The sequence below is a fragment of the Varanus komodoensis genome, unplaced genomic scaffold (assembly GCF_004798865.1).
Source record: "Varanus komodoensis strain SLA01 unplaced genomic scaffold, ASM479886v1 scaffold18_3, whole genome shotgun sequence".
Classification (NCBI taxonomy): Eukaryota; Metazoa; Chordata; class Lepidosauria; order Squamata; family Varanidae; genus Varanus; species Varanus komodoensis.
Genome location: NW_025335549.1, coordinates 11692939 through 11719275, shown reverse-complemented (window position 1 = coordinate 11719275; position 26337 = coordinate 11692939). Strand labels below are relative to the sequence as shown.

General features: G+C 45.8%; 1 protein-coding gene across 1 annotated transcript in view; it reads left to right on the top strand.

Moving 5' to 3' along the window:
* LOC123021920 (connector enhancer of kinase suppressor of ras 2-like) overlaps positions 1-26337 on the top strand; it is a 136980-nt gene that overhangs the window by 92618 nt on the left and 18025 nt on the right. The window contains exons 14-18 of the mRNA XM_044427176.1: positions 1040-1074; positions 8627-8675; positions 18340-18388; positions 21591-21766; positions 23114-23187. Of these exons, the coding sequence (XP_044283111.1) occupies positions 1040-1074; positions 8627-8675; positions 18340-18388; positions 21591-21766; positions 23114-23187 (383 nt within the window). The remainder of the gene's footprint in view (positions 1-1039; positions 1075-8626; positions 8676-18339; positions 18389-21590; positions 21767-23113; positions 23188-26337) is intronic.

Here is a 26337-nt window from a genome sequence, read left to right as displayed (position 1 = left end):
TTACTTCCCACCACACTAAAATGGCTAGGCCAGTGCATCTGGATTCTTCTGCACTTATATAACATTCAAGCCCCATAGGATAGCTGTGCTCTTGAATACAAACATCCACCATCTAGTACTACTGTTCTTGGGTAGGTACATCCAGCCATTTAGCACCTCTGTTTTTGAACCATCCAGTTTATCAGCCTATCAGCCTTTGTGATTAGAGTGCTTGTGAACATTCTGTAACATCAAATAAGCTCAGGCAATATCTATGCAAGGGTACAGATGGGCAACCATAAACAGGCCAACAGTTGGTTTTAGAGCCAGCTAAACTAGACTTTTGTATTTATTTCTATGTAATGACAGCCATAGGATACAAGTGTATGACTGGATTTAGATCAGAACCACAGCTAACTCTCCTCCTCATCCCCGTGTAATTTCCTGATGAAAATATTATCCCTTCCTCTTTTCCCATGGATTCGTAGCCACAGAAACCCACATTTGACCACATAACTGTTAAGGGTACAGTCCTATGCAGTTTTAGAGAAAGAAAGGTGCAGGACTCCAGGTGTATTAAAAACTGTAGGGGAGTTTATGGACAGAACTCTCCTCATTTGACCTTCAGTTTATTATATTGATGTTTTTCTGTGCTAAATTAACAATTAAAATACAATTGCCCATCTCAGAAGGTTTGAAAACTTGTTTTTAAAACAGAAGGAAAAAAGGACACAATAGCTTTATGAGAGAGCCATTCCAGCTAATGGGCAGAATAGAAAGCTAATAAATAATAACCTTTATCTCTGTTTTATACATTGCCAATTCAGTGTTTTGTTTTTCATTTCTCTTGTAAAATCATTGTTCAAAGTGAGTGCAAGTTTTCAACTTCCTTCCTGTAAAAACTGTAGATTGTTGATTTGTTTTGTTTTTGCGGTCTGGCTATTCTGCAGATAAAGGAACTTTGATCATGTTAAGGAACTCTTTCATTTTCTTTTTCTTCTACTTAAACCCTAACTGTTAAGCCTCACTTCTTTCTTTTCCCACCACTTCTTTTCTGCAGAGAGCAGGAGATACAGTCACTGGAGACTCTGAAAGGTAACGACATCTTTGTCTTCTTTCTTTTGAAGTATATTTAGAAAGAGTTGCTGCCATTTGTATGAATTCAAGCTTTAATATTTTAGTTGTCATTTTGAGACCCTGAGAAACTTTGTATTTGCAAGATAGTCCCAAATATATTTTCAGTAGAAGATAATCAACAGAGTTGAAAATACTCCTGAATCATGTCACCTGATTATTGGATGAGAAAGAAACAAGTGCAGGATTTAAATTATTGTAGACTTGTACTTTTTTTTTTTACAGAAGCTTTACATTGGGATGAAAAGTGCAATTAGGCTGTTAAGATTCAGCAAATGCGCTTTTATTTGCTCTTCAAGTTGTACCATTCCTCTTTTAACAAATAATTCCTGCTTTCAAAGGATTTGATCCAAACCTCATCATACTTAAGTTACATTGATTTCAATGGGTCTACTCCATCATTAAGTTTGGATTCAACTCGAAATTTGGAGCCCTCAATCCAATTAAATCCATTTGCAGTTAAGTATGGGTCTAATGCAACAACGTTAGGTTCCTGTTGCATCGATTTTTATCCAGTGAAACATGTCCCAGCTTGATTCCTGTACAAACATGATGCAAGTAATTTATCTGACTTGAGACCATTTTCTCCCTAAATGTTTGATTATGCAATAAACAATATTCAGCAATGACTGGGCTGAGAAAACATAACCCCACTCAGCCACTCCATTGTCACCATCGGGCACTGGTTTAGCCTGACTTGTGGAAGATGAAAAGGAGAAACAAAACTGCATGTCATCGACTTACCCATGACAACACCCTCCAAAACTCCAGATGATCCCATTCAGCAGTTTCCTTTCATGCTTTCTCCCCTGGCTTCAGATGAGATGATAACACACCCTTCAACAATAACCCATGGTTCAAAGACAACCCATGGTCCAAAGGCTCCAATCATGCCCAACCCTTTACCATGGATTATTCATCAGCCTCAGGAATATTACATGTACCTGTTGCCAGAAAAACTTGCCCCCTGCAATGCTCTGCTCTGACTGGGCTCAGGCAACAAGACCATTCAGCTTCCTCCAGAAGCTGGTGCTGGAGGGAAGATCTGTGTGGAAGGCACAGCTTGCTCTGAATCCCCTGCTGAGCTAAGGTACTGCCCTCCAGTGAGGCTGAGGCTTCATTCTTGCTTCCAGCAGTGACATGAAGGGCCACGTCCCGTCTGGCTGGCTTATGCATGTTGAATCCAGGAAGGAGGTCTGGGAACGCACGATCCTGGCATTTCCCACAAGCAGAAAAGTGCCTCGTGGCAGCACACCGGAGCATCTAGAATCTCAGCAATTCCACTGTAGGTTGAACTGCTGCAAACCACCCAGAAAGCTTTGGCCGTTGGGCAGTATAGGTGTGAAAATCATCACCGCCACCACCACCACATCATCCTCATCCTCATCATGACAACTCTGTAAATTGTGCCCGTTTTCCTGAAGGGGGTGCAGTCTGTAGCCTGAACAATGTAACATGACTAAAATCAACCAAGGGAATGTGTCTGAGCCGAAATTTGATCAAGGGAATTCTAGCAAATAATTTATGCTCTTAGTTCAAGATGTGCTTGACGTGAACAATACAACAGTGGAACCAGCCTCCTAGAGAGGTGGTGGCTCTCCCACACGGGAGACATTCAAAGAGAAACTGGACAGCCCTCTGAGTGGGATGGTGTAACGTGGTGTCCTGCAACAGCAGGGGTTGGACCCAATGGCCTTCATGGCCCCTTCCAACTCTACTCTTCTATGATTCTACGAACACAGCAGAGTGAGGGCATTTTGAAATGTGTAGAACAGCATTGCTGGCCACCTGCAAAGGCCGTGGACCAGCAAGGGGTCCATTACTGACCCCCAGAAACTCTTGGCCTGCATTTTTTTTCCTAGTTGTCACTGTCTGTTCATCCGTCCTAACTTCCTTACATTGTCCTAACTTCCTTAATCTGTCCTTACATTGTTACATGTAAAGAGTAACAATGGGAAGGAGGATTTTATCAATCCATATAAACTTGTATTATGTGCTGGATTCCAGTTTTCTACCTCTTGCAGTGAAAAATCTTAATTGTGTTATGGTGCTTCTGTGTGCAAAAAGTAACCACATTAAGCACAGGTTTGGTATTTCCTAATCTTTGCTTCCCATGAGAATGGAGGGACCTCGTTTTAAAGAGATCTCACCTGCAGCCTACATTTTGTCTTTACAAAATTGCTACAATGCGATGCAACACGAGGTCAATGCATTTCAACTCTTTGCCAGCCCTTCAAAGAGATTTTGCAGATTTTTTTTTTAAACAGGTGGTACAGTCAATCATAGGTCCATTAAGACTAAAAGAAACGCATTCGGTATTGAATACTCGGAGCATTTTTACACTCAATGTCAAAAGTTGAAAAATCCCAAAGTAGACTCAGATGGATGGTCTATCAGGCAACATTTTATCATTAGAACTCTGTCAATTCTTGTTAGCAGACAAACTGAACTGATCTCTTCTACTGCATCGCTAGTTCTCCCCTGGAATAAAGGAATAGGTCAACCTTCCTCAAGTTTAGCCCAGCACATCTGGAGGGTACCAAGTTCAGGAAGGGTGGCCTAGGGCTTTTCACTTCAGCCAGCTGCAGTAAAGTGCAGATCAGAACCAAATTATCGCAAAGCTTTTTTTGTTTTCCTTTCTCCCAATTTTGTGTTATGGTTCCTGGTTCAAAAATACAAGCTTGTTTCTTTTATTTGAAATCATTTCCATTTTTTCCCTCTGCCATAAAGGCTCCTGAAACAACTAAGGTATAATTAATTCAACCAGATAGGCCCTGTACACAGCTGGCCTTCCAAAACAACTCACAAGGAAAAATGAATGAGAACAGAAAGGGTTTGTAGCGGTGCTGGTGGAACAGCCTGTTCTCCATGTCATTTCCAATGCATTTGAAAAGGCAAGTTTAGAAATGTTCCTTTCGTGGGAAAGTAAGTTAAAACTTCTGTGTAAATATGAATATTGGTGCATGTTTTTAACACATTGGATATTCATGGAGAAATGGGAGGTGAAAATGGCCATGCATAATGGACATATACAAAACGGAAACTGCTGGTCTGGCAGATAAAAGCATTGATGACTCCTATTCGTGATGGTTATGTCTTATCCCAGGATCAGAGCAGACTCTACCCACTGATGGTTGGAGGACACAAGCAGCAGGGTGGGGTTGCACTTGCGTCCTGCTGTTGGGCTTCTTTGAGTGCCTGCTTGGCCCCTGTGCAAACAAAATGCTGGACTGGAGAAGCATTTGGTCCAACTCCCCAGAGTTCTTCCCATGCACCCTGCTGCCATGTTGCCTTGAAGCTCCAGTTTCTCCATTGAAATGTCTGCCCTTGGGCAGTGCCAGCAGAATCTGCTTTCCTTGTTCCTCACTTTCTACATCTCATTTTATTTATTTAATGGGAAATGTAAATTAGCCTCTCGAAGAGGCTTGGAGACAAAAACAGTCTCAGTGATGGATTATGAATGTGTCTGGGGGACCCTGCTGGGTTGTTTAAATGAAACAACTCTTTTTTAATCTTTCATTTTCACCCTAATTAACACTGTGCAAACTGGAGAAATATCGGCACCATAATTACATAAATGTTTGTCCTTATTGCCCACTTGATACGTGCATATTAAGGACCTGTGTGTACTTGGTGAATTGTTACTGGATGGTCATTCAAATGAACAAGAAGCATTTTCCGTTCATTGTGGACACAGCAATAAGAAATTTATTAGGATTTCTTCATAAGCTTGCCTTGCAAGCTTGACACACAGCTTGCCAATGTCTCCCAAGAGTTATTTTTCATCTGTAACATCCGTTATTTGATCCTACATCAGGGTTGTAAAATCACAAACCTCACTCGGAAAGGCCAAATACATTCTCAAAGCAGCCCTCTCAAGTTTCCCACCTGGCCATTCCCTCTTCCCCCGACGGGCGATCACCGAGCGGTTTCTCTGCTTTCGCGTGGTTTTTTTCTCATTCTAAAGGGATGCCTCGCCTACGGCACAGTTGCCGGCAGTAAGTGCTTCAAGCTATGATATACGGGCACTTGGAATATTTTGCTGCGCCCCTTTTGCCTTCAGCCACATCCATCACTGGAACACATGGACCTCCAGAGCTTCTCTGGAATGGAATTTGGCCTGTGGCTGAAAGACGTTCGACAGCCCCTCCCGGCATTGAAAGCTGTCCTGCATTTCTGTGGTTTTCTCCTCCAGATGGATCCCTTACCATGTGGGAAGGGCTAGGAGGTTAATGCTCAGCCCAGTGCCATCTAGTCAGGATGGAACCACAGAGATCACACCTCTCCATTAGAATAAGCCATAGACGAGGCTGACAGCTGTGGTCCCGTGTCTTCCCGGCCTGTTGTCTCTCTGTGGTGGGATAAAATTGAAGGCCCAGCAGGAGGAAGAGGTAGATCCAGACTGAGGCAAGTTCCAAGTCTGAGGGACCTCCTTCCAGGCAGGGTGTCCTCTCCTGCATCATTGCCCCATCCCTGTTTTTTTGGCCTTACTCACTGGCAAGAACAAAGCCACAGTCTGTGATGGGCTACTTCCTACCAGAGTGCCTACAGTGTCGTGTCACTCCAGGCCATCATTAAAGGACCCAGCTGGATTTGCTTGCACAGCTGTCTGGCAGGAGGGTCTCAGACGTGGCTGATCAGCGCAGGGTTTTTCCATCCTGCAGTCCAGAGGAACCCTTGGCCTGTGAAACAAAGGACCCCATCAGTTCTGTGGGTTGCCTGCCGGCTTTGTCCCCGGGTTGTGCAACTCTGATCTGCAAGTCCTGACCGCGGGGGTGCTTGCTTCACCTTCCTAGCAAGCAAGGAGGCCCACAGAGCTGACAAGAGCGTGTTGACCTTCCCAGCCTCCGCTGGGAAATTCCCAGGCTGGGCTTGACCTGGCACAGGGAGGCCATTTTCAGTAGCAACCCACTGAGGTGAGAACGTGTGTTGCAGCTTTAGAGGCACAGCAAGAAAAGCAAGTATCAAAAAACGAGCCGCCGTGCGAATGCTGGCATCACCAGGTTTCGAGCCCCACAGCATCAGAAACCATGCGCTGTTCGAAGAAAACCCGACCAAACCATGTCTGCCCTTTCTGCTCTGCCAGGGAGGGGCTGAGTCACTGACATTTCTGCTCAGCAGCCTCCGCTGCAAAAGCAGCAGGAAGGAGGAAGAAGTGGCTTCTCAGCCACAGCTGGGACCCTCTGCCAGTGCATCAGGCCGCTGACCCTGAAAGAACACCGGCACACGCCAGAGCAACAGAGGCGGGGAGGGATATTGCCTCTGACTGCCGCTAATGCCAAAAGCACAGAAGAGGCGAGAGAGCCGTCTCGGAACCAGCGGCCTTGAATCTGCTTTAAAGCAGGGGGTCAAGGGCCAGCTGTTTCCTGGCTCTGAATTGCACTTCAGAAAAGCTGCTGCTGCCTGGGTGGAATATCTGGGGACCAAACACCTTCCAGGCTGTGTGACATCCTGCAATGTTGCTGTCAAGGGCAGTCAAGGGTAGGCATAATAGGAACCTGCCAAGGGCCAGCAGGGGACAACAGCCCCCGGAATTGCGACCCGCTGGCTGGCGTGCCTCTCGCCATGGCACAGGCAACAGTGGAGGTGAGGCTGGCTTCATCCTGGCTCTCTGTCTCCAAGCAAGCAAGGCAATGGTAGGGTTGAACCCTGAGCAAGAGCAAGAGGGGCAGGAGCAGCTGCTGGCAGCGGTGAGGAGAATCGCTGGGGGAGGCGGCCCGTTGAACGTGTCCTGCCAAGGGGCCTTCAAAACCCTGGAGCGATCACTGGAGGCAGTTGAGACATCTGGAGTGCCCTCAGCTATCCTGAGCCAACTCATTCCACGCCCACTAAGGTCCCTCTAGAGCTCCCTCCAGAATTATTTTCTTTTTGCCGTCACCTATTCTTGCATCCCTGTTCTCGCTTATTGATCATCCTGGTAGACCTTCACCCTGCTGGCGTGTGGGAGAGGATGGGGAAGAGCCTTCTCTGAGCCGTCTGCATTCTTCCACGGGGGGACTTTTTGTGCATTGAATGTGATATGGCATGGGGGGCCCGTCAGTCTTCACCTCACCTTCGGCTCATTTTTCTGGCCAAACCCCTTTGCCCTTAGCCTCACAATTTTGCTGTCTCTGAAACATGCATTGGAGGAGCAGACTGTTGAATCAGAAGAGTAGCTCTGCATTCCGCAGCCCAGACTGCTTGTAGGCCTTACACTTGCAGCAGTTTCGTGGGCTTGTTACTTTCCTTTTAGTCTCACCAGTTTGCCTTTGGAAATGGATGTTTGGGGATAGGCAGGGCCCATGTAGCCATTTTGTGGGAGCATCAACCAACTTCCACCTGCGTCCAGCAGCCCAAAAAGGATGGAAACCTCCGGCGGAAGCTCCGCCTTCATCTGTGCTCAATCCATATACTCATAATATTGCGAAATGCCTACAAGCCACCAGCAAGTTCCTTCCGGTGGAAACCAGGTGTGGGTGGAATAGCTTGGTGGTTGGAGAAACAGGGTGAGCATAGCAAGATGTATGGTCATATCAAGATTCTTTTTGCAAGAATGCCTGTTGCACATCAGTAAAAGAGCGCACAAAAGAGAATCTTATGCATGTGATTCTACATGTGTCTGCACCTGATGACTTGTTGGGTTTTTGTTGAGATTTTTCATTGCACACTCGTGCATGGGTGATTCAACGCGGAGCGCAGGGAGTTGCAAATGAATGGAAATCCACAACGAGGCGATCACGGTCCTGGGCAGGCATTAATTTTTGAACTGTGAGTGGGACTGGAATTCAGGAGGAATAAAACACGGGGCAGTCAGTGCCGTGAAGGAGGGCGGGAGACATCAAGGACTGCAGTTCCAGCTCGGTGTTAGGACACCTTTGCCTGATGTGCAGTCCTTGGAATGCTCACTGGAGCTGGGAAAGCCTCTCAAGCCCCTGGAGAGTGTTGCCAACAACAGTGGACAAGCGCAGGGCTTTATGGACTCGGGATAAGACAGTTTTCTGTGTGCTAACTGTGCCGTGTCTCCTGCAATCATTCTGAAGACTACTCCAACCCTAACCCTAACCCCACCCCCACCCCTTCCAGTTGCATTAACAGAGATCAGCTAATCAGCTTTGAGGATTGCCAAACCAGATGCTTCCCTAGGCACCAGTTGCATTTTGCTAGACTGATTTTCCCCCTGGGTTTTTTGTGTTTGTTTTGTAAGCTTACATTTTGAAGAGAGGTGGGTTTTTCCCATAGCTTAAAAAAAGATACTTTACAAACTCAAACGACACGCTTTGTTTTCAACGACATGAAGACTTTAGCAGGGCTGTCTGTGTGGTTCTCACTGAGGGGTCTGAACTACTTGGTTCATCCTTTCCGGGCAAGGTCTGTGTGTCAGAAGGTGCGTACACCATGTGGTCAAGCTTCAATGGAGCCATCAGAAAAATCCGCAGAGACTAAAACCTATGCAAATGAAGCTACTGCTTTCGGACTGTGTTTGTGTGAACTTAAGAACTCTTTCCTTTTTCTCCCCTCCACAATCTCTTTCCAGGTATGTGAGTTCTGCCGTTGAGCGTCAAGGAGTCACATCCATGAGGAAGGTAAATCCTTGATAAACTACTCTAGCATCCTAATTATTGTTATTTCTGGAGTGGGGGTGGAAAGGATTGTCTGTCTATATTGATAGGTATATTGGATAGTCCACTGCTTCTTCTGAGCTGGAATAACAGAGGTTTTCCCAGCTTGTTGCTGCAAAATAATGGGTCTTCAAGTTGTGCCTTTGCTTGAGAAATGAGAAACCATTTCCTGGATTAGTGCACTGAAGCACCCCGTCTCCAGCAACTGATGCTTCAGAGAATGCAGAAATGCAAGGTGTAGAGGTGTTTCCCTGCTGTTTGTCCCCAGTGTCTTGAATCAAAGATATGCAGCTCCTAACCATGGAAGTTCACTTTTAGCTGTTACAGCAGCAAAGAAGTGGTCAAGAAAATGCTGCAGTGCAAATTTGCAGCCCTAAAAAAGCATTTTCCTGTTCCAGGTTCCCACCAGGCGTTCCCTCCAGGCCGAGCATTTGACTCATGCCTACTCCCGTTTGCCTTTTCTTTTCCAGCAGGCACTTACCATTGCTACTGAGCACAAGCTGTCTTTTAGTGGACTGTACTGGGAGTTGCTCACTCTAAGGAAGAACTGGAGTGCAATGGCAACGTTTTACCTGCAGGGGTCCCAGTGTCACGCCCCAGCATTTCTAGGCAGAACCGCAGAAATTCCTGCCTGTAACCAATTAACAAAACCAGCCTAGATGGACTCAGGATAAGGCAGCTTCCCATGATCCCCTTCAGTTTCCCAAGTTCCCCTTTAAACACCTTTAGGCTTCAGAAAGCTTCAGGGTTTCCCATGTATTCTGACTCTTCCCTCTTGTTTCTTACTGGCCTCATTTTGTATTCCATCTTGGGAGTACATTCCCCCGGAGTTTTCTCTTATAAGGAGTGACTGACATAGCCATTCTTTAAAAAAAAAAGTCACATACTGTGGCAACAAGTGGAATCAGGAGGCATATGCGGCGTTCTGCCTTTTTGTGTGGTCTTGGCTTGCTTACCTGGGAAGAAGCACTGTCAGACATAATGGAGCTCACCTCTGAATTGACATGCATAGGAACGAACACGCTGACTTCTTTCTGAGCAGGAGCTTGAGAAACAGTGTACTGTGTCTCCGATGCCCAGCACTGTTGCTCTAAAGGAGAGGTGGGGGTCCCTGGCAGACCCCGGCACAGTTTCATGTACACCTCACCCCACTTTGTAAACTGCACACATGGTCTCTGCATCCATTCAGTTGTGGCTCTGGGCACACCCACGGATGCAATGCAGACTCCCAGAGGTTTTCGAGCCAGGTCAAATATACAGTTGTTATAAAAATAGGCAATGTCCTTTATCTCCAGTTTTAATCTCCATTGCATAAATGGCCACCCCAGGCCAGTGGTGCAGCTGGGTCCTTTTAGCTCATGGACTTCACGGTCTCACAGGGTCCCCCTCTAGACGACCTTCTCTGTTGCTTCGCTTGTGACACACTGCACAAACACTTCTCCTCTTTGGATCCTTCATTCTGCACTTTGCCACTGCTTCTGCAGTTGTTATATCTTAAAAGATCTGCTGTCCCTGATTTAAACAGAAAATGTTGGAGTGTGTACATTTTCACTTAAGCTCTCTTAAATCATAGCACTTCATGACTGCAGGGGAAAAATTGAATTTGCTTCACCTGCTACTTTCCAGTAAGTTGGGCTGACTAACTTAGTTCCAGTGTCGAACCTTAGCTTTCCCTTTGCCTTAGTGCAGCCCTGAGACAATCAGGAGTCACTCAAGTTTTACTCTAGTACCTACACCGAGAAAGACACACGCGCTATAAAATGTGGATTGAACAGTGTGAGAGAGGGAGCGGAGAGAGGGAGGAGGGAAAGATTGAGCGTAGTAAGTGAAGAGCGAAAAAGACAGTGGAGACTGATGCAGATTCAAATATAGCCCTGTTTCAAATAATATAGCTGTTCAGGATGCAAAGCTATGCATCCCTGGGCAACATAGCTAGCTGGAGAATGCAGGGAATTGGAGGATTCTTTTCTGTCTAAAGCAGGCACGGAGCTGTATCCCTAGATGGCATTGTGCCAGATCTTTCTCCATCATGCTGAGGATTTTCCCCGGGCATGAGCTTAGCTTTTCAAAGCTTCTTGTATGGGCATATTGGGAAGAATGAAAGCAAGTCATATGCCATTCTGCCACTTGCTGTCAGCCAATTCTGCCACTTGCCCACCCACCAAGAACGTCCCCTCCCTGCAGGCGATTCTTCATGGAGCCCGTGCAGAATCATGAGCTGAGCTGCCGTGTGCTCTGGACAGAAGGCTTGGTGGTGCCATTTCTTCCTCTTTTTTTTTAAAGATTTTTATTAAGATTTTTAAACTACTACTAAAAACATCGATCATCAAATACATTGGACATACCGGGTCAGCCCCCTACTACATATTTTTTAACATTCCATAGTCATAATCAAATTCGTTTATAACAACTTAAAGACATCTTTAAATCTAAGCCAAGTCCCGTTTCTCCAGCCAATAATAAAAAAGTTCCCAAGTTTGATAGAAGTCAGTATCTTCTTTCTCCTTCAGTGATAATCTATCCATTTCTGCACAGTCCAGAATCTTTCTTAGGATCAGTTCGTCGGTGGGTAATTCTTCACTTTTCCAATGTTGAGCAAATGCAATCCTCACCGCAGTAATTACATGTAACGTCAAATACATTTCTTGTTTGTTAATATCTTCCAGTATAATGCCTAATAGGAAAACTTCATGTTTAAAAGCTAAAGGTTTTTGTAGCATTTCCTCAAGCCATTTATGTATTTTAATCCAGTAGTTTTTCACAGTCACAAGTCCGAGGTGGTGCCATGTCTTGCCTTTTCAGAGCCCCACCTTGCATTTCAAGCTGAATTCTAAGCAACTGAGAAGAGCAAAGTGGGCAATTAGGTAGACATTCAGAATTCCAAACTAGGCACAAACTTGGAAAGCAGCTGCTGATGGCGTTCATTGTCTTACAGTTTGATTTATGTGGCTTCTGACAGAGAATGAGTAAGCTGTAGCATTTGAGAGTAAATTTGTCATTTATACAGGTGGAACCAGCTTGCAGACAGAGATAGTGAGTTTGTTTTTTTAAAGGATAACTCAGGTTATTCTGCAAATGATCCAATTCCCTAAATACTGTCGGTCGGATGCAACTAACTGAAAAGTTTACTGGAGGGCTAACAGAAGATTTTAGGACTGAATTGTACTCTTTGTTAAGAAGATTTTAAAGACTGTAACTTATTCCTCAGACCAACAAGTCATTTAAAGCACGGGGAAATTTTTGAACTGGGTAAGAACCAAAAGGCCCATAAATCGCTTTCTGCTCCAAATTCACCAATCATTCACTTGCAGGGCAGCAGAGAGGAGGAAATTCTTTTTAACCCAGGTGTTAAATCGGCATCCCTAGGACGGCATGCAGGCACTGACTAAATTCCACAGCAAACGATATGTTCAGATTCCTGGCAAGAGTGAAATATCCCTTCCACGGCAACCAACCAGAGAAGGCGGGAGAGAGAAGTGAAGAAAGAGGAAGGGGAGCGGCAAAGAGAGCAGGAAGGGATGGATGTGGCTCTGTTGGGTTCTGGTCCTGGCCACCTGTTGCTTCATCCAGCTTCTCCCAGATGAACCCCTGCTTTAACCCCTTGCTTCCCAGGCTGCTCTGGAAGGGTCCTCAGCCTGCTCCTCGAATAATAACTGCAGGCAAATGTCTCATAGGGCAAAAGAGTACTATCTTTTTTTTAAAAAAGAGCTTTATTTTACACTGCAATGCATCTGCAAAGTGGAAAGAGGGGGACAAAGATTCCCACAGCAATGGGGGGCTTGTTCCATGGGGCAGGAGGGGCAAGCACCTGGATGGAAGTATTTGGAAGGCAAGGAAGTATGTTGAACCCAAACCTAATAAAAATGTCACCTTCTGCACTTGCTTTGTGTGTGAGCAGAAGTGACAGGAGCAGGAGAAGGTGCTCAATACACTCGCTAGTAAAGCGAGTGTCCTTAAATGGCTTATCACAGGGGGCTTGAATACAGCTTTAAGTAATGCAAAAAGGAAGCAGGAATGTTCCCTCAGTGCCTCCCGTGTTTTGATGGTGCAGGTTGATATGGGCACTGTAGGAAATTGTGACACCTGTGAAAGGAGGGATTGAAAAATAATGCTTATTTTTCTTTTCGCCTTATCAGAACACAGTGCTGTTAGCCTCTTATGAATTACTATCTTGCCTTGCTGCCACAGCCAGCCATTGCAAGACATGAAAAGCATGCCTATCTGATCAGACGGGCAAAGACCGTGCGTCGTTCCTGCCTCTCTTTCCTCTGCTTCCCCTTTGTGGCCTGTGCAGCCAAACTAGACACAATGCGAAGCGCATCACCGTCTGCTGCATCAGGGTTTTATTTTTATTTTCTTAATTACCGGGAGATGTGGAGATGGCAGATTTGCTGCTATCACAGCATGGAAGTGGAGTTGCATTTGCACTGTAGTCCCAGGGAAATGGGTGTGGAACGGGCTTCACGGGAGGTGGTTGAAGCCCCATCGGTGCGGGTGTTCAAGGATAGGCAGGACATGCACGTGGTGGGCATGTCGTGAGCAGAGCTGGCTAGAGCCTGGGGGCCCAGGAGGCCCCTTCGGAGTCTCTCTCTGTTTCTATCAGGGCCTGGAAACAAAGCTCCATGACTGAAAGGAATGGTTATGCTTAGGCTTGAGAAGAGTGAGCGGGGAAGGGATGGTATCCTTTAGTTACTTGAAAGGCTGCTACATAGCAGAGTGAAAGGATTGTTACTCAATTAAGGATTGTTACTCAATTATGGCAGGACACTGGATCATGAGCTGAAGTAACAGGAAGCTAGACTCCCCCTGAACATCTAGCCTCTCCATTCCATCATAGCAGTGGTTTTCAACCTTTCCACAGCTGGGGACCGGTAAAAACAGGAAACAACCTCGGGGACCACTGAGGCAGAAACAAAAAGCACCATACACGTATTGCAGTATTCTTTGCCTTAGTTTCCAAACACAATCCCAAAAAATGAAAATTGTCCAAAACTACCAGAAACCGAGCAACATAAAAGGCCAATCAAAGAACAAAATATCGAAATTGATGCAGCGTGGCTCCCCGCTGACTCCCACCACGCCATCATTCCCCTCCCTGCCCACCCCAGAGACACCAACACACCCCCTGCAAACATGATGCAAACCGAGGTCCCCGCACCAGTCTGTGGTGAGCAAGATGTGCCCCCGCTCCACTGACGGGCAGAAAATCTCCTGCAGACGGACGCCAGCTGTTGAAAACCACTGCATTAGAGTAATATGGTCAATGGGCCAAACGTGGAGGGTGATAATGGGCCCTCCCATCCTGGAGGCCTTCAACATGTAGCTGGACAGCTGTTTGGGGTGCTTCACCTTGGAGCCCCTCATTGAGCAGGAGGTTGGCCCAAATGGGACGTGGCAGTCATCTGCCCATCAAGGAGGCTGGCTTAAGCAGATGTCATTCGTGGGTGACAGTTTGCATCCATCAGCAGCCAAGCACCCATTTACAGCTGAGGAAGGAGGAGCCCCGCCAAGGCAGCTTGAAAAAAAAAGTTCAGAGCAGGGAACAGAATGGACATTCCAGGGCATTGAATGACGGCAGAGTAGCCAAGCCAAGCAAAATATGTAGTGCAATCATCCACCCAGCCCTAAACCTCTGATGTGATTCATCATGTGGGAAATGAGATAATGGCACTGCTGCCCAGGCAATTCAGCCACGCATGGCATTTGTGAGTCCGTGTGAACGAAAGCCACAGCCTCAGCATCCGGTACCGAGGATGCTGAGCACGGATGACATATAACATGTGTGGTTTGGAGGGAGGCGTAAGCAAGACACACTCGCCCACAACCCCTTCCTGCTTCCTGTAGGAGCACTAATGTGTGCACTCTCTATGCTTGTGCAAATCTGTCTCATTCGGAGCTCGTCTCATTTGCTCATCTCTTCCAGTGCCATCAGCTGCCCTCTAAGATCTTGCTCCAAGCTGCCCTCTAAGATCTTGGTCTATCCAAGACCTGCTGCTGCTGTTTGAGATCCTGTTAAATGAACGAGTGAAGGAAAGAAGCCGAGGTTTACAGCCTCTCCTTTGGCAAGGGTTTATGACCCTTTGTTTTGCTTGTGGCTGTTTTGCTGAATAGCGTAGAGTGGAACTTTTGATAATTTTCCATGCCTTTCATCCCTTCAAGCTAAATGCTAAGCCGATTGCTCATTTCTCAATAAACTTGCTTAGATTTTCCCTGCCCCCTCTCTCCCCCCCAAAAGTCCTTCTCAATTATCTTGTTTTGAACAACGCAATTGCATATGCTGCTCAGTGCGCAAAGAGGAAAACAAGAAGAAAGAGGCTGATTGATGCCTATTTTTAGGCATGCTAATCTCTTGTGCTTTCTCTGATCTCTTTGACTTTCTTGATCACCATCTTCAGAGTCTTTCGCAGTGAACGAGGAAGGGATGTACTGCTGTCTAGTTTCTGCAATTTCTCCCATTGTTTCCTGTGGAGTTAATACATGCTTGGGCATAAATCCTTTACACCACAAGGGAGCAGTCGCACTTTTTATTTTATTGAAGTATGTGTCCCAAGATCTGTTGGGAGACAGATTCTGCCAGACACATCCCCTCCAAGAGATTTCTTGACATGTGTTGCTGATAACTTCCTCCAACAGAAAGCAGAGGAAGCAATAAGAGGACCTTTGACTCGATACTAACAAACAGGGAGGACATAGTGGACAAATCATTCTGAGAACAAAAAGGGACAAATTCTGGAAGAAGGTGCCCTGTTTGGTGGTGACTGCTCCACCATTTGTACCCATGCTAATTTGTGCAGTTTGAGGAAGGGATCTGAAATGTGCAGAAATGGTGCTATGGGGCATTTCCCCCCCCCCCCAATCTCACATAAATGTGCACAATTGCAAATCTGCTTTCGGCACATTCCCACAGAGACGTATGGCCCTCTTGTAAATACCTTTGTCAGCTCCATTGCCTCCATGCGCTGCTACATTTATCCCAGCAGTCAAAGAACTTGTCAATTTCATCCTCCACTTTGGCCAAACTGGAAAAATCCATCAAGTTTCCATCCCCTAAATGGATTTTTCATACATCCCTAGTTCTGAGTATTTTCTGCTCCTCCTAAACCAAGTGCCAATGTACTATAAAGAACCAACAAATGCAAACCTATTAAGAGTGCCACATCCAAACCACAAAGCCCACCATGTGTTCTGGGAACGGTTTCCAGTGAATAATTCAGATTTGCCTGCAAACAGCCTCTGTCAAAAGAGTGATCGTGTGTCTCAGCTCATTGTCTAAGGCTAATAGTGCTATCTTGTTGAAATTTGCTCCTTGATCTTTTGGCAGGACTTGAGTGAGCTCAGTAGCTCTGATGGATGTGTACACAGAGCTTGCTCTGCTGAGCTGCCCGCCCTTCTGCTATTTTTATCCCTAATTTCAGGCTAGACTGTCAGGAAAGATTCCTTCTGGCATAAAGGAATAGCGCATGTGTGCAGTGATATTTATTGGCTTTCTGCTTGGCTACTTGATCCCAAAGAATCCCAAACAGAAGGCTCCCACTGCCTTAAATGACAGAGTGCCTGCACTCTTCTTTCTTTTGGCAAGGAATTGGGGGTGGAGGGGGGGTATTTTTAAGTAGACCACAGTACCCTGGAAACAAGCCTTGCTCCTGATTTAAGATGCAACCACTGACCAAGGAGAACTAAGGGCAAAGGGCATTCCTCTTCAAAATAAGTAATAAAGTGAATGTGAAAATGGTTCATGGAGTGCAATTCTATATATAGAATTGCTTTCAATGGGTCTTACTCCCAGGGGAATCCATATAGGATCATTTTCATTTCTATTTCATGGCCCAGAGTTCTTTGGTGGTAAATCTGTGAATGTTCTTACCCTTGTCCTTACCCTTGTCCTTCCCTTCCCTTCCTTTCCTCTGATAGCTCCAGTTTTGTCCAAATTTCCCTTGTAAATTTTGGGGCAGGGGCTTGGCCATCCTAGAATTTTGACTGGATCGGGAGGATTGCATGGGAGGTATTCTGGCTGAAAGATAAAGGAGACCTTTTTATCTTGGCTGCACCTATGTGACATTTTTTGTTGGAGGTGCAAACTTTTCTGAAGGAGTCACTGCTTGTGCACTGGGTTCAGTTTGGACAAGAGAAGCAAGGATTCGCTTTATAGCAGGCATGCAAGCTTCTTCCCCTGTAGAGTTTGTGTGATGTGGCTTGACACCAACACATGCAAAATGCTCCATGCAATAATGGTTGCCTCATCTCAGAAAGGTTCTTATAGGTTTTTATTTGTTTGTTTGTTTATTTATTTATTTTCTTCCCTGTCCGCCACTAGCATCTCAGGATGGATTACAATAGAATAAGTAGAATAAAACAAAAAACCACAGCATCCAACAATTGAAATACTGAAACCCCAGTTAAAATCAATTAAACATTAAAATGGCAGGAAAATAAAAAGGTTTTCACCTGATGCCAAAAAGAATATAACGTCAGTGCCAGGTGAACCTCTCTGGGGAGCATATTGCACAGTCAGGGCACCACCAGAGAGAAGGCCCTGCTCAGGGTAGCCACCTTCCTAATCTTCTTCAAGGAGGGTTCCCAGAGCAGGACCTCTGCCTCAGATCTCAAGGGGCAGGAGGGCACATAGGGAAGAAGGTGCTCCTTCAGGTACCCTGGACCCAAGCCATGTAGGGCTTTATAGGGCATCACCAGCACCTTAAATTGGGCCCAGACTTCCATTGGCAGCCAGTGTAACTGATAGAGGACCAGTGTTATATGTGAATACCTGCCGGTCCCCGTTAACATCTTGGCAGCTCTATTCTGAGCCAGATAAGGCCAGCAGAACAAATAAAGATGCTGAAAGGATGGCGCCTGGCTCTTTTTTGCTTAGTAAGAAAAGAGATAAAAGTAGGAAGAGAATGTACTACAGGTTCATAAAATTATGCATGGTGTTGAGGAGTTAGGCTGACAGAGAGATTTGCTGCCATCGCCCTGTTCTCTTCCTACTGAAGCAGTTCAGTGGTGGCACCGGAGCAGACAGAAAGAAGTCCTTCTCGATGATGGCAAAACCATCTTCCGAAGTCTCCAGTGTCACAGGATATGCTGATAGCCGCTGGCTTAGGTGGATTGAAAGGTGGGACATTGACTATCCATGGCTATGTGGGTCCTTCCCGTTGAGAGGCAAGGATGCTACCGAATACCCAAATTTGGCAAGAATGTGGGCAAAGGAATTTGTCTTACGTGAGACTTAGCCCATTTTGTCTGCCAATTGGTGGCTCTCCAGATACGTTGGCTTGCAACTCTTGGGTGCTAACGAAGGTCCTGATGTGATTCCTGCCTCATCTAGCACAACATGTCCTGGTTGTTCCTTGAAAGTGGAGCCCTGACAAAAACCCCCCCCCCCAAACCCTTCGAGCATCTTCCAGCCCTTCGGGCTTTATCCTTGTCACTGTTAGAAGACACCTAGTTCTTACATAGAACATTGGGCGGCATGAATGTATTAAGAATGGGAGTGGGGTACTCAGCATCAGAAGCAGCAATGCAAGTGGTGTTCAGCCCTGGGTTTTGTCCTCCAGTTTTGCTTAATTTCCCATAAGCTACCTAACAACTGATGAGTGTTTCTGTCTTGTCTCCTTTCTATCACCTTCAGTCTTTTCACTATGCTTCCCTGAGGGTAAAAAGCAAAAAATGGCCCAAAGGTAAGTTCATGATTACTAAGTATTACAAAACTCAGAAATCAAGACCGCGATTGGTGGGAATGTCATCTCTAGGGGACAAACACATCCTTTTCTTATTCCCGCGCAGGTGAAGTTATGCATGATTGTTTTCCAAGCATGCCTAGCCCGATTCAACATCAGGAGAGGTGGGCTTAAGCCCCCCTGCTCTTTTTATCCTGAAGCTCCACATGTCCCATGTGATGGGAGGGGAAGCCTCTACAGATTGCAGGGTCATCCCTTTTTAACTCCCCCACTGTGGGGGTACGTAGAATTTTGGGACCAAAATGGGTGGAAACCCTTCTTTCTCAAAGGACCATGCTCCCAATCCTGATTCACTCATGCATACATGCATCAGTGTTGAGAAAAGCAATCACATATTGCTCTACTATGCGTGACTAGGAGAATGTTGTGTTTGCCCCCCAAACCTCTGCAAATGTGATCTCCCTCGAACAGTGATCTGACATGGGTAGGATCCTAGCTGTAGGCAGAGCTGAGTCCCGAGGCAAAAATAAGCACGTTTTTTAATTTGTTTATTATATTGATGCCCAGCCTTTCTTCATTCTAAGGAACTCAAGGCAGCTTAAATCTTTTCCTCCTCCTCCTCCTCCTCTCAATCTCATCCTCACAACAACAGGCCTGACAGGTAGGGTGGGCAAAGGGTCTGTGACTGGCCTAAAGTCTCCCAGTGAGCTCATGGCTGAGCAGGAACTAAATCCCTGATTGAATGAGTTCCAGCCCTGCACTCTTGAAAACTACACCACACTGGCTCTCACCAACAGCACTGGTTCATTCTCTCCGGTTCTTTGCTCTCCTCCCAAGACCCTGTTCCTTCTCTTTCTCCACCAGTTGATCTGCTGGGGCAGTGACAGAGCTTTTGCTAGAGTCCAGACTTGCAGAAGTGCTTGCAATTGGGCCGATTGCTGCAGGTTGCCCACCTTTGCCGTAACTGCAACTGCAGCATTGAGTGGATGTGTATACCTAGGCAGCGTGCAGCAAATGAGTTCTGAAAATCTCACCATGCAGAATGGCCTGTGGCGCTTTCACAATTTGGCCCTAATTGTCCAGGTAGCGTTGAGAATTGTGATCAGCACATTTCAGACTTCTTAGAGCTTGGGGTGAGAAGATTTCCCCGCTGTTGGATTAACGCTCGTATGTGCAGGATTGCTCCTTCTCTCTCCCAGAGTACTGCTAGTACTGATGCCAACTGCTAATTCTAGCCAACTCTCTTGCAAGAGGAAGCACTCTGCTCATCAGCTGGTCGAGGCCACGGCCCTTTGGTTCTTCAGCTTAAATGAAAGGGCTTTGATTTATAGCAGTAGGCTGAACCAATCAGGCACCAACTTCAGGGGGACACCAGGGAGCGGTGTGAAGACCACAACTTCTTTGCTTTCGTGTGCCCAGTCCCCACAAGGTCAGCTTCTGATAGGCTTAGCTCAGTGCCACTCAGCGTTAGCAAAGAAAGCAAAACCCGATCCATTGCACGTGGCACATGAAGAGGTTTTCCTATCAACCTTCTGGCTGCCGCAAAGAGGAGGAAAAGCTGTGGCTGCTTGTCAGGGGGTCACTGGGGGTACTCCCCAACCGCCGGGCTCCTGGGAAACATACAGCCCCATCCAAGTCATGGGGAGAGACATTGTCTCCCTGTTCCCCAACGCACCTTTCTATTGACCTGGAACTTCAGCTTATCCATTACTGAAGCCAGGTGCTGATCCAGAGCCTGAACACCTTCCTTGAACGTTGATGGAAATGGGAGATAGAGCAGGGTGTCACCAGCATTCCCAAACCCCAGGGAAATCCCCTCAAGGGTTTTCTTAGGAACACGGTAGGTTGGCCTGCTGAGACCTAATACTCCACCTGTGCTGAACTACAATGCGCATCAACCCAGCCAACATGATGAGCGTTGGAAATGCTGGCTGGGAACACTGGAGTTGTAGTCCCGGACATCTGCGGGGTACAAAGTCAGAAAAAGCTGCAATAGACCAAGGACCCTGGTCAATCTCTAAAGAGCCTCCCATAATGATGTTAGTGAACAGGCAGATTTTGTACAGGAGAAGTCAGTCCTTTTTTGCTGGCAAGAAACCCAAAGCGTTCTTTCCAACTTGCATTTTCTGGAACTCTTCTAAAACTGGCTAGAATTCAGAATGTCATTTCAAAAGGAATCAACTTTTCGGAGCCTAGCTGTGGGTTTCCACAGAAGAAAGAATAGTGATTTAATGTGATCTAAACTCTTGACTCTGCTTCACAGATGTAGGACAAATATAATTAATATAACAATGTAAACTCAATTTTTCACAGTGAACAGTCTAATGTTTTAATTAAATTTGCCCTGGGCTTTTAAGGGAAAATGATATGAATATTAGGGGAAATTCTGTTTCTGGTGATAAAAGTGGGGGTGGAGGAGCTAAAGAGAGAATGAAATTTCAGGGTTATTGAGTTCACTGTTCTGAAAAGATGGTGATAAAGTCCTCCTGTTGCAGTGTTTCTACTGTTCGTCCTACAAAGCTCACATGCTCCTTAACCTCTGATAGGAATACTTGCAGTGCACACTGCCTAGTCATTTCCACATCCTTAAAAAGAGATAAGGCGAGATAAATTCATAATAATCTATACCATTATCTGATGTTATGGGATGCACCAAGAATCAAAAGTCAAGAGAATGACCAAGTCTTTCAGATGTTCTTGCAACCCCAATTATGCTTTTGGCTGGGGCTTTTTATAGTGGACGAGAAACCAAGCCAGTGTGAGATAGAAGCCCTGCGTAGGCAAGAACTACAGTTCACTAATTGTAGAGATATTTGAAGCCATTGTTCTTGGGATGTACTCCAACAGGCAACTTTTATTTTATGTATTGGGATTTTATGAGCCCTGGGGTCATGAAGGCATTCAGCAAAGCTTGGATTCAAAGTTTCCCTCGGTCCTGTAGGACAAGGCCACTTGTCAGATTAAGACTCCTTGTGTCAGCAAAAGGGAACTTCTGGAACCAACCATGAATGTGAGCTTGCAGAGCCTACGTTCTGACCTCATCTTAGCCAGGAATCCAGAAGCTATACTTTTCTTAACTTCTCTCTCCATGTGAAATAATAAATTGGTTTCCTTGAAGGGCTGAACAGGGAGCCATATACAGTATGTTGAACTTTCCTTCCTCCGAGGTTCAGACCTTCTCATCTTGCTGTTTTCTTTCAAGGAGGGTCATTAAACAACAGCAGCAGACGCCGGATCTCCTGCAAAGACTTGGGCCATGGAGACTGTGAAGGCTGGTTATGGAAGAAAAAGGATGCCAAAGGCTACTTCATCCAGAAGTGGAAAAAATACTGGTTCGTCCTGAAGGATTCTTCCCTCTATTGGTACACTAACCAGAATGTGAGTACTCACAAAAATTAGAAAGAAGACAGAAGCGGGGGGGGGGGGACCCTTGACTATTGTCATGATGCTTCTTGGTAAAAAGGATATTTGAGGATCCAGAGGTCAGCTTGTTAGTTAACTAGTAGCCGAAACCACTACAGATGGAAAGGAATTCCATGCAGGTGAGTGAACCGGCTGGCAAAGAAATGACGAAAGGCGCAGTCCATCCCCTGTGCCTAGCCTAGAAACCAGAAGGGCTGTCTGAGGAGGGGAGCCAGCGCTTCTGCATTCCACATAGAAATGCCCCCGCACGAGGGATGCCACTCTCTGCGACACACAGGGGAGAGAGTGAGGGAATCTGGATGTTGTTCCAGCAGTGGTGCTACAGAAAGGAGTTCAAGCCTTTTCCCCTCCCGATAATCTACATCCATCTCTGTGTCCCCAGGCCCTCCTCCTCACTGCTGGGGTGGAAAGAACAGTTGCAGCCGCCTCTCTCGAGCTGGGAACTTAACCTTGGGAGGGGACTTAAGTGGGTGGAGAAGTGGAGGTACTGGAGGAGGCTGGGCCTATCAGGATGCCCTGATGACATCCCAGCTTCCTTTCTTCTCTTCAAAGTGACCCAGACAGCCAAAAATAGCTGTCTAGTTAAAATGCACAAATATTGCCTCCAGCACTCATTTGGCTTTCCAATGGATGTTCATAAGCCTCCAACAGATTGTGCTCTAAAGGGCTAAACCCCTGGAACAATAAACAGACCTTCACTTGAAGCTATAAAGATCATAATGTAGGTGCCCAGTGAGCCTCTCCAAGGAGGTCATTCCACATCTGGGGTTCCACCACTGAAGAGGTCCTCTTCTGGGTAGCCACCATTCTCACCTAATTTGGCAGGGCCACCAGAAGATAGGTTGTGCAGATGATCTTAGGGTTGGGGCAGATATGGAAATAGATGACTGGTCAGAAACTGATAGGAACTGGGTGAATCTGTTTCATCTTCTTCCACTTTCAAGTTTAACTTCACACCCTTTCTCTCCAAATACGTTGTGAAATTTGATGAATTCTCATGCAAAAGAACCAAAAGTTGCTGATCTGCACTAGCCAAATTCACTAGCCTTGTAACATCACCTTCAGAAATCCTGCCCCTCCCACAGAAATGAAAAGGAACTACAGTGCAGCTTTTTGAGCAGCTCCTAGTTCCAAATAGGTTCAAACTTGCCACCTTCTTATTGAAAGCTCTTCTACAAATGGAACTGGTATTAATTCCAGCTTGCTCAGTGAGCTGACAGCTTAGTACCTGCAATGAAAAAAGGAAGCAGAAGATCCCCTCTCCACCTGTGTCAGCAATGTCTCCTCTTTCTTTCTTCACAGGATGAAAAAGCAGAGGGATTCATCAGTTTACCAGAGTTCAGGATAGACAGAGCCATCGAATGCCGGAGGAAGCAGTATGTATATGCAAGAGCAGGCTGCAATGGGGCAGATGGTACTTATGGAGGCTGGTCCAAACAAGTTCCCCCATCAGGGTTGGAACAACAGTTATTCGTGAAATTAGGAGCAGCCAAATTCCAAGTCAGACCTTTGGTGCATCTCTCTCAGTCCTGGTCATAGTGATCAGAAGCTTCTGGCCAAGGTATCAGGCAGAATTCTTCCCTAGCTTTACCTGGGCCCCTCCAGGTACCATTCCCCATTCTCTACAGTATTCTCCATATTTGTATGGTGAAGCTGGAAGGGGGGAATATTTCACTGGATCTTCTCTCTGAAAAGGTCTGAAGTTTTCCAGCTATTGGTTGAGAACTAAACAAAGCAAAAAAAAAAAAAATCAAATCATCTCGAGATATTTTGGACTAGCTCTATTTATCTAGAAGGTTCAGACAAGATCTTCTGAAGACCATCTCTGTGATATTGTGAGGAGGAGGAGGTGCATTTTATTTTTTTTCTAGTCTGGAGACAAACTTCATCAATGGAATGTCCTATTTTTGTAGGCATCTTGTCAGATGTAATGACCTGTATCTTACACACAAGTAAACATTCACTTCTTCACACATCAAAGTCAGAGAAATAGTTCTCAGTGCAAGCCAAACTGCATAGAAGAAAGGGTTTATTGAGATCACATTTATGTCCTGGGCAAAACCTGAGAAGTGAAATCCCCAGAGAGTAGGAAAATCTCTTGGGAGCTGCAGCTAAGATATGTGACAATCTGCGTGAATCAAAAACAAATGGAATGGTTGTTGTATCCCAGTAGAACAGCGTTTTGTGCTATGCAGTTTTTGAAGATGCAGCAATCTGGTCACTTCACCAGGGTATCTTCACAAAAACATGCCGGATTGCCACAAATACAGATGGGTTTACCCAGTGCAGAGGGTGGTAAAGCAGAGAATCTGCAATGTGGTTGTGCTGAATATTCTTAGAAGCATTTGTTCAGCACGGTGATAGGATTAGGGGGCTGGGAGAGGGCGGAGAGAGCAAAAGAAAGGAACATGAAATGGGAGAGAGGAAAGGAGGGAGTGGGTGTCTGAGGACTTTGAGGAGTATGTTGGGATTCAGTCAGGCTTTTGGGTCAATGGGGCTGTTTGCTTTGGCTTCTGACCACTCTAAGAGCTATCCATGGGGCTGAATTCCTTCCCCAAAATTTGTTGAGTACCATGGAATACCATGGATAGCTCAAAAGAAAGGTTGCAGTGGATCAGGAACCCCAATGACATAGGAGTCAATAACCTCCAGTGACGGTAGGGACATCTTTTCCTTTTGTCAGAGACAGTAGCAGAGAAGTCTGGTGCTTCTTTCAAATTTCTTTCCTTTCTTGCTTACTTGAACTGGCTTATTTTACTAATCACAGATCCTATTTTTAACCAGCAAATAACCAAAATTCTCTGCATGAATTGCAAATGTAAGATTAAAATGTAATACAAATATTTAAGATGATACAGTACAATACAGTACCATACAATGGAAATAGCACAGGAATGCATAAATCAAGGCATAAACTCTCCAGATGCCTGGCAGAAAAGCCTAGTGGCGGAAAGGTAACAGTGTAGGCACCGGATAGTGCTCTTTTGCTTAGACATTCTTTAAGGCCCTCTCTCTCACTGCCTCCTTCAGTAAGGGCACTCACAAGAGGATCTAAGGGGACAAGGGAGGAAGAAATGTTCCTTCAGGCCTGTGCTGCTCATTTCTCACAGGATTAATCCAATTCCATCGGATGCATTGTGGGGTGAAATGGCCCTGGCGGAAGAGGATTGCTGCTCCTGCATAAAATCAGCAGCAAGTCTGGTGTCTGCTCACCTCTGGGGAGCAATCCTATCCCTCCAGTGATGGTCAGGATGATCCTTGAACTGTGTCTCTGCAGGCTTTTCTTGGACAGAATATGACGTATCAGGGTCACTGGGAGCCAGTCGCCATTTCTGGTTTGTTCCAATGGGCAACACCATCCCAAAAGCACAGTTGTTGCTTTGCATGGAGCATTCGAGCAGGCCCAAGAAACATCATGAAAAGGTTCTGGGCTTGCACACGCAGCCTTTTTCTGATTGAAGAGCCCTACTGAGGGTGTGTGGCTTACGAAAATCCTAGGACCAGCCCCGGGAGTGCCTGTTGACCGTTGTAATGCGAACATGCAGCAAATGAAGTGGCGCTCTGGACAAGACTAACCCTAACCCTTATCCATGGTCCAGTCCTGTGGGCCAACGCACATGCACAGGATCAGGCCCATGGTACCCCACAGCAGCACAAGAGGTCTGTGTGCATCCACACTCCTGCAAGGGCACAACCACGATCTTTCCTTGGCACAGTTATGCTTGGAACTTCCCTTCCAGAAAGCCTCCCTTGTGAGTCTTCAAAGAATTAGTGGATCCGTCCATTTCGCATTGCCATGCAATCACACATCACTCTGTTCCATTCCATTTCTGTACGAAGCAACAGCCTTTTAAAAGAGATCCACACAGAATGTAAATATGTATTTTAAAGGCACTTCATCTCAAAACACACCTCTTAAAAACACATTTGGTGTGATTTTTGAGCTGAGGACTGCATTGGAATTGTCTGAAAGTGCAGAAGTCAGTGTAAAAGTGCTTATACTCTGCATATTAGACCAGGAGGTTTGAACCACACCAGTTCATACACAAATCCATAAATTACCTCAAACAACTCTTGCAATCTTGTCTACTTTAAACAGAATTGATTCAGCTTGATGGCATGCATTCAGCAATAATACTGAATCAGCTGTTGGCTTATTTATCTTTCATTCTGGCAGTATCTGCTAGCTATGTGTTTTGACACAAGCGCATGCTAGTACAGTGACTTCTTGGTGCTGCAGCTGAGAGTGGTTTGCAAGCATCAAAAGGAAAAGGCGAGAGCACCAAAGTGATGAGTGTCCACCCTCAAGGGAATAGGGGAAGGTGAAGAGCTTTTAGGCAGAGTGGAAGAACTGCATGAGCTAAGTTGTACTGCAGGAGATAGAAGAGCCTCTATTGGCCAACATCAAAAAAAAAAAAATTAAGGTGAGTTTTGTGTGTAGAAAAACAGGCTTTTTCTGTACATTCAAGCATCCAAGCAAGTCCGCTGAATAAGAGGAAAGCTTACAGCAGTCTCCCCCCACCTGG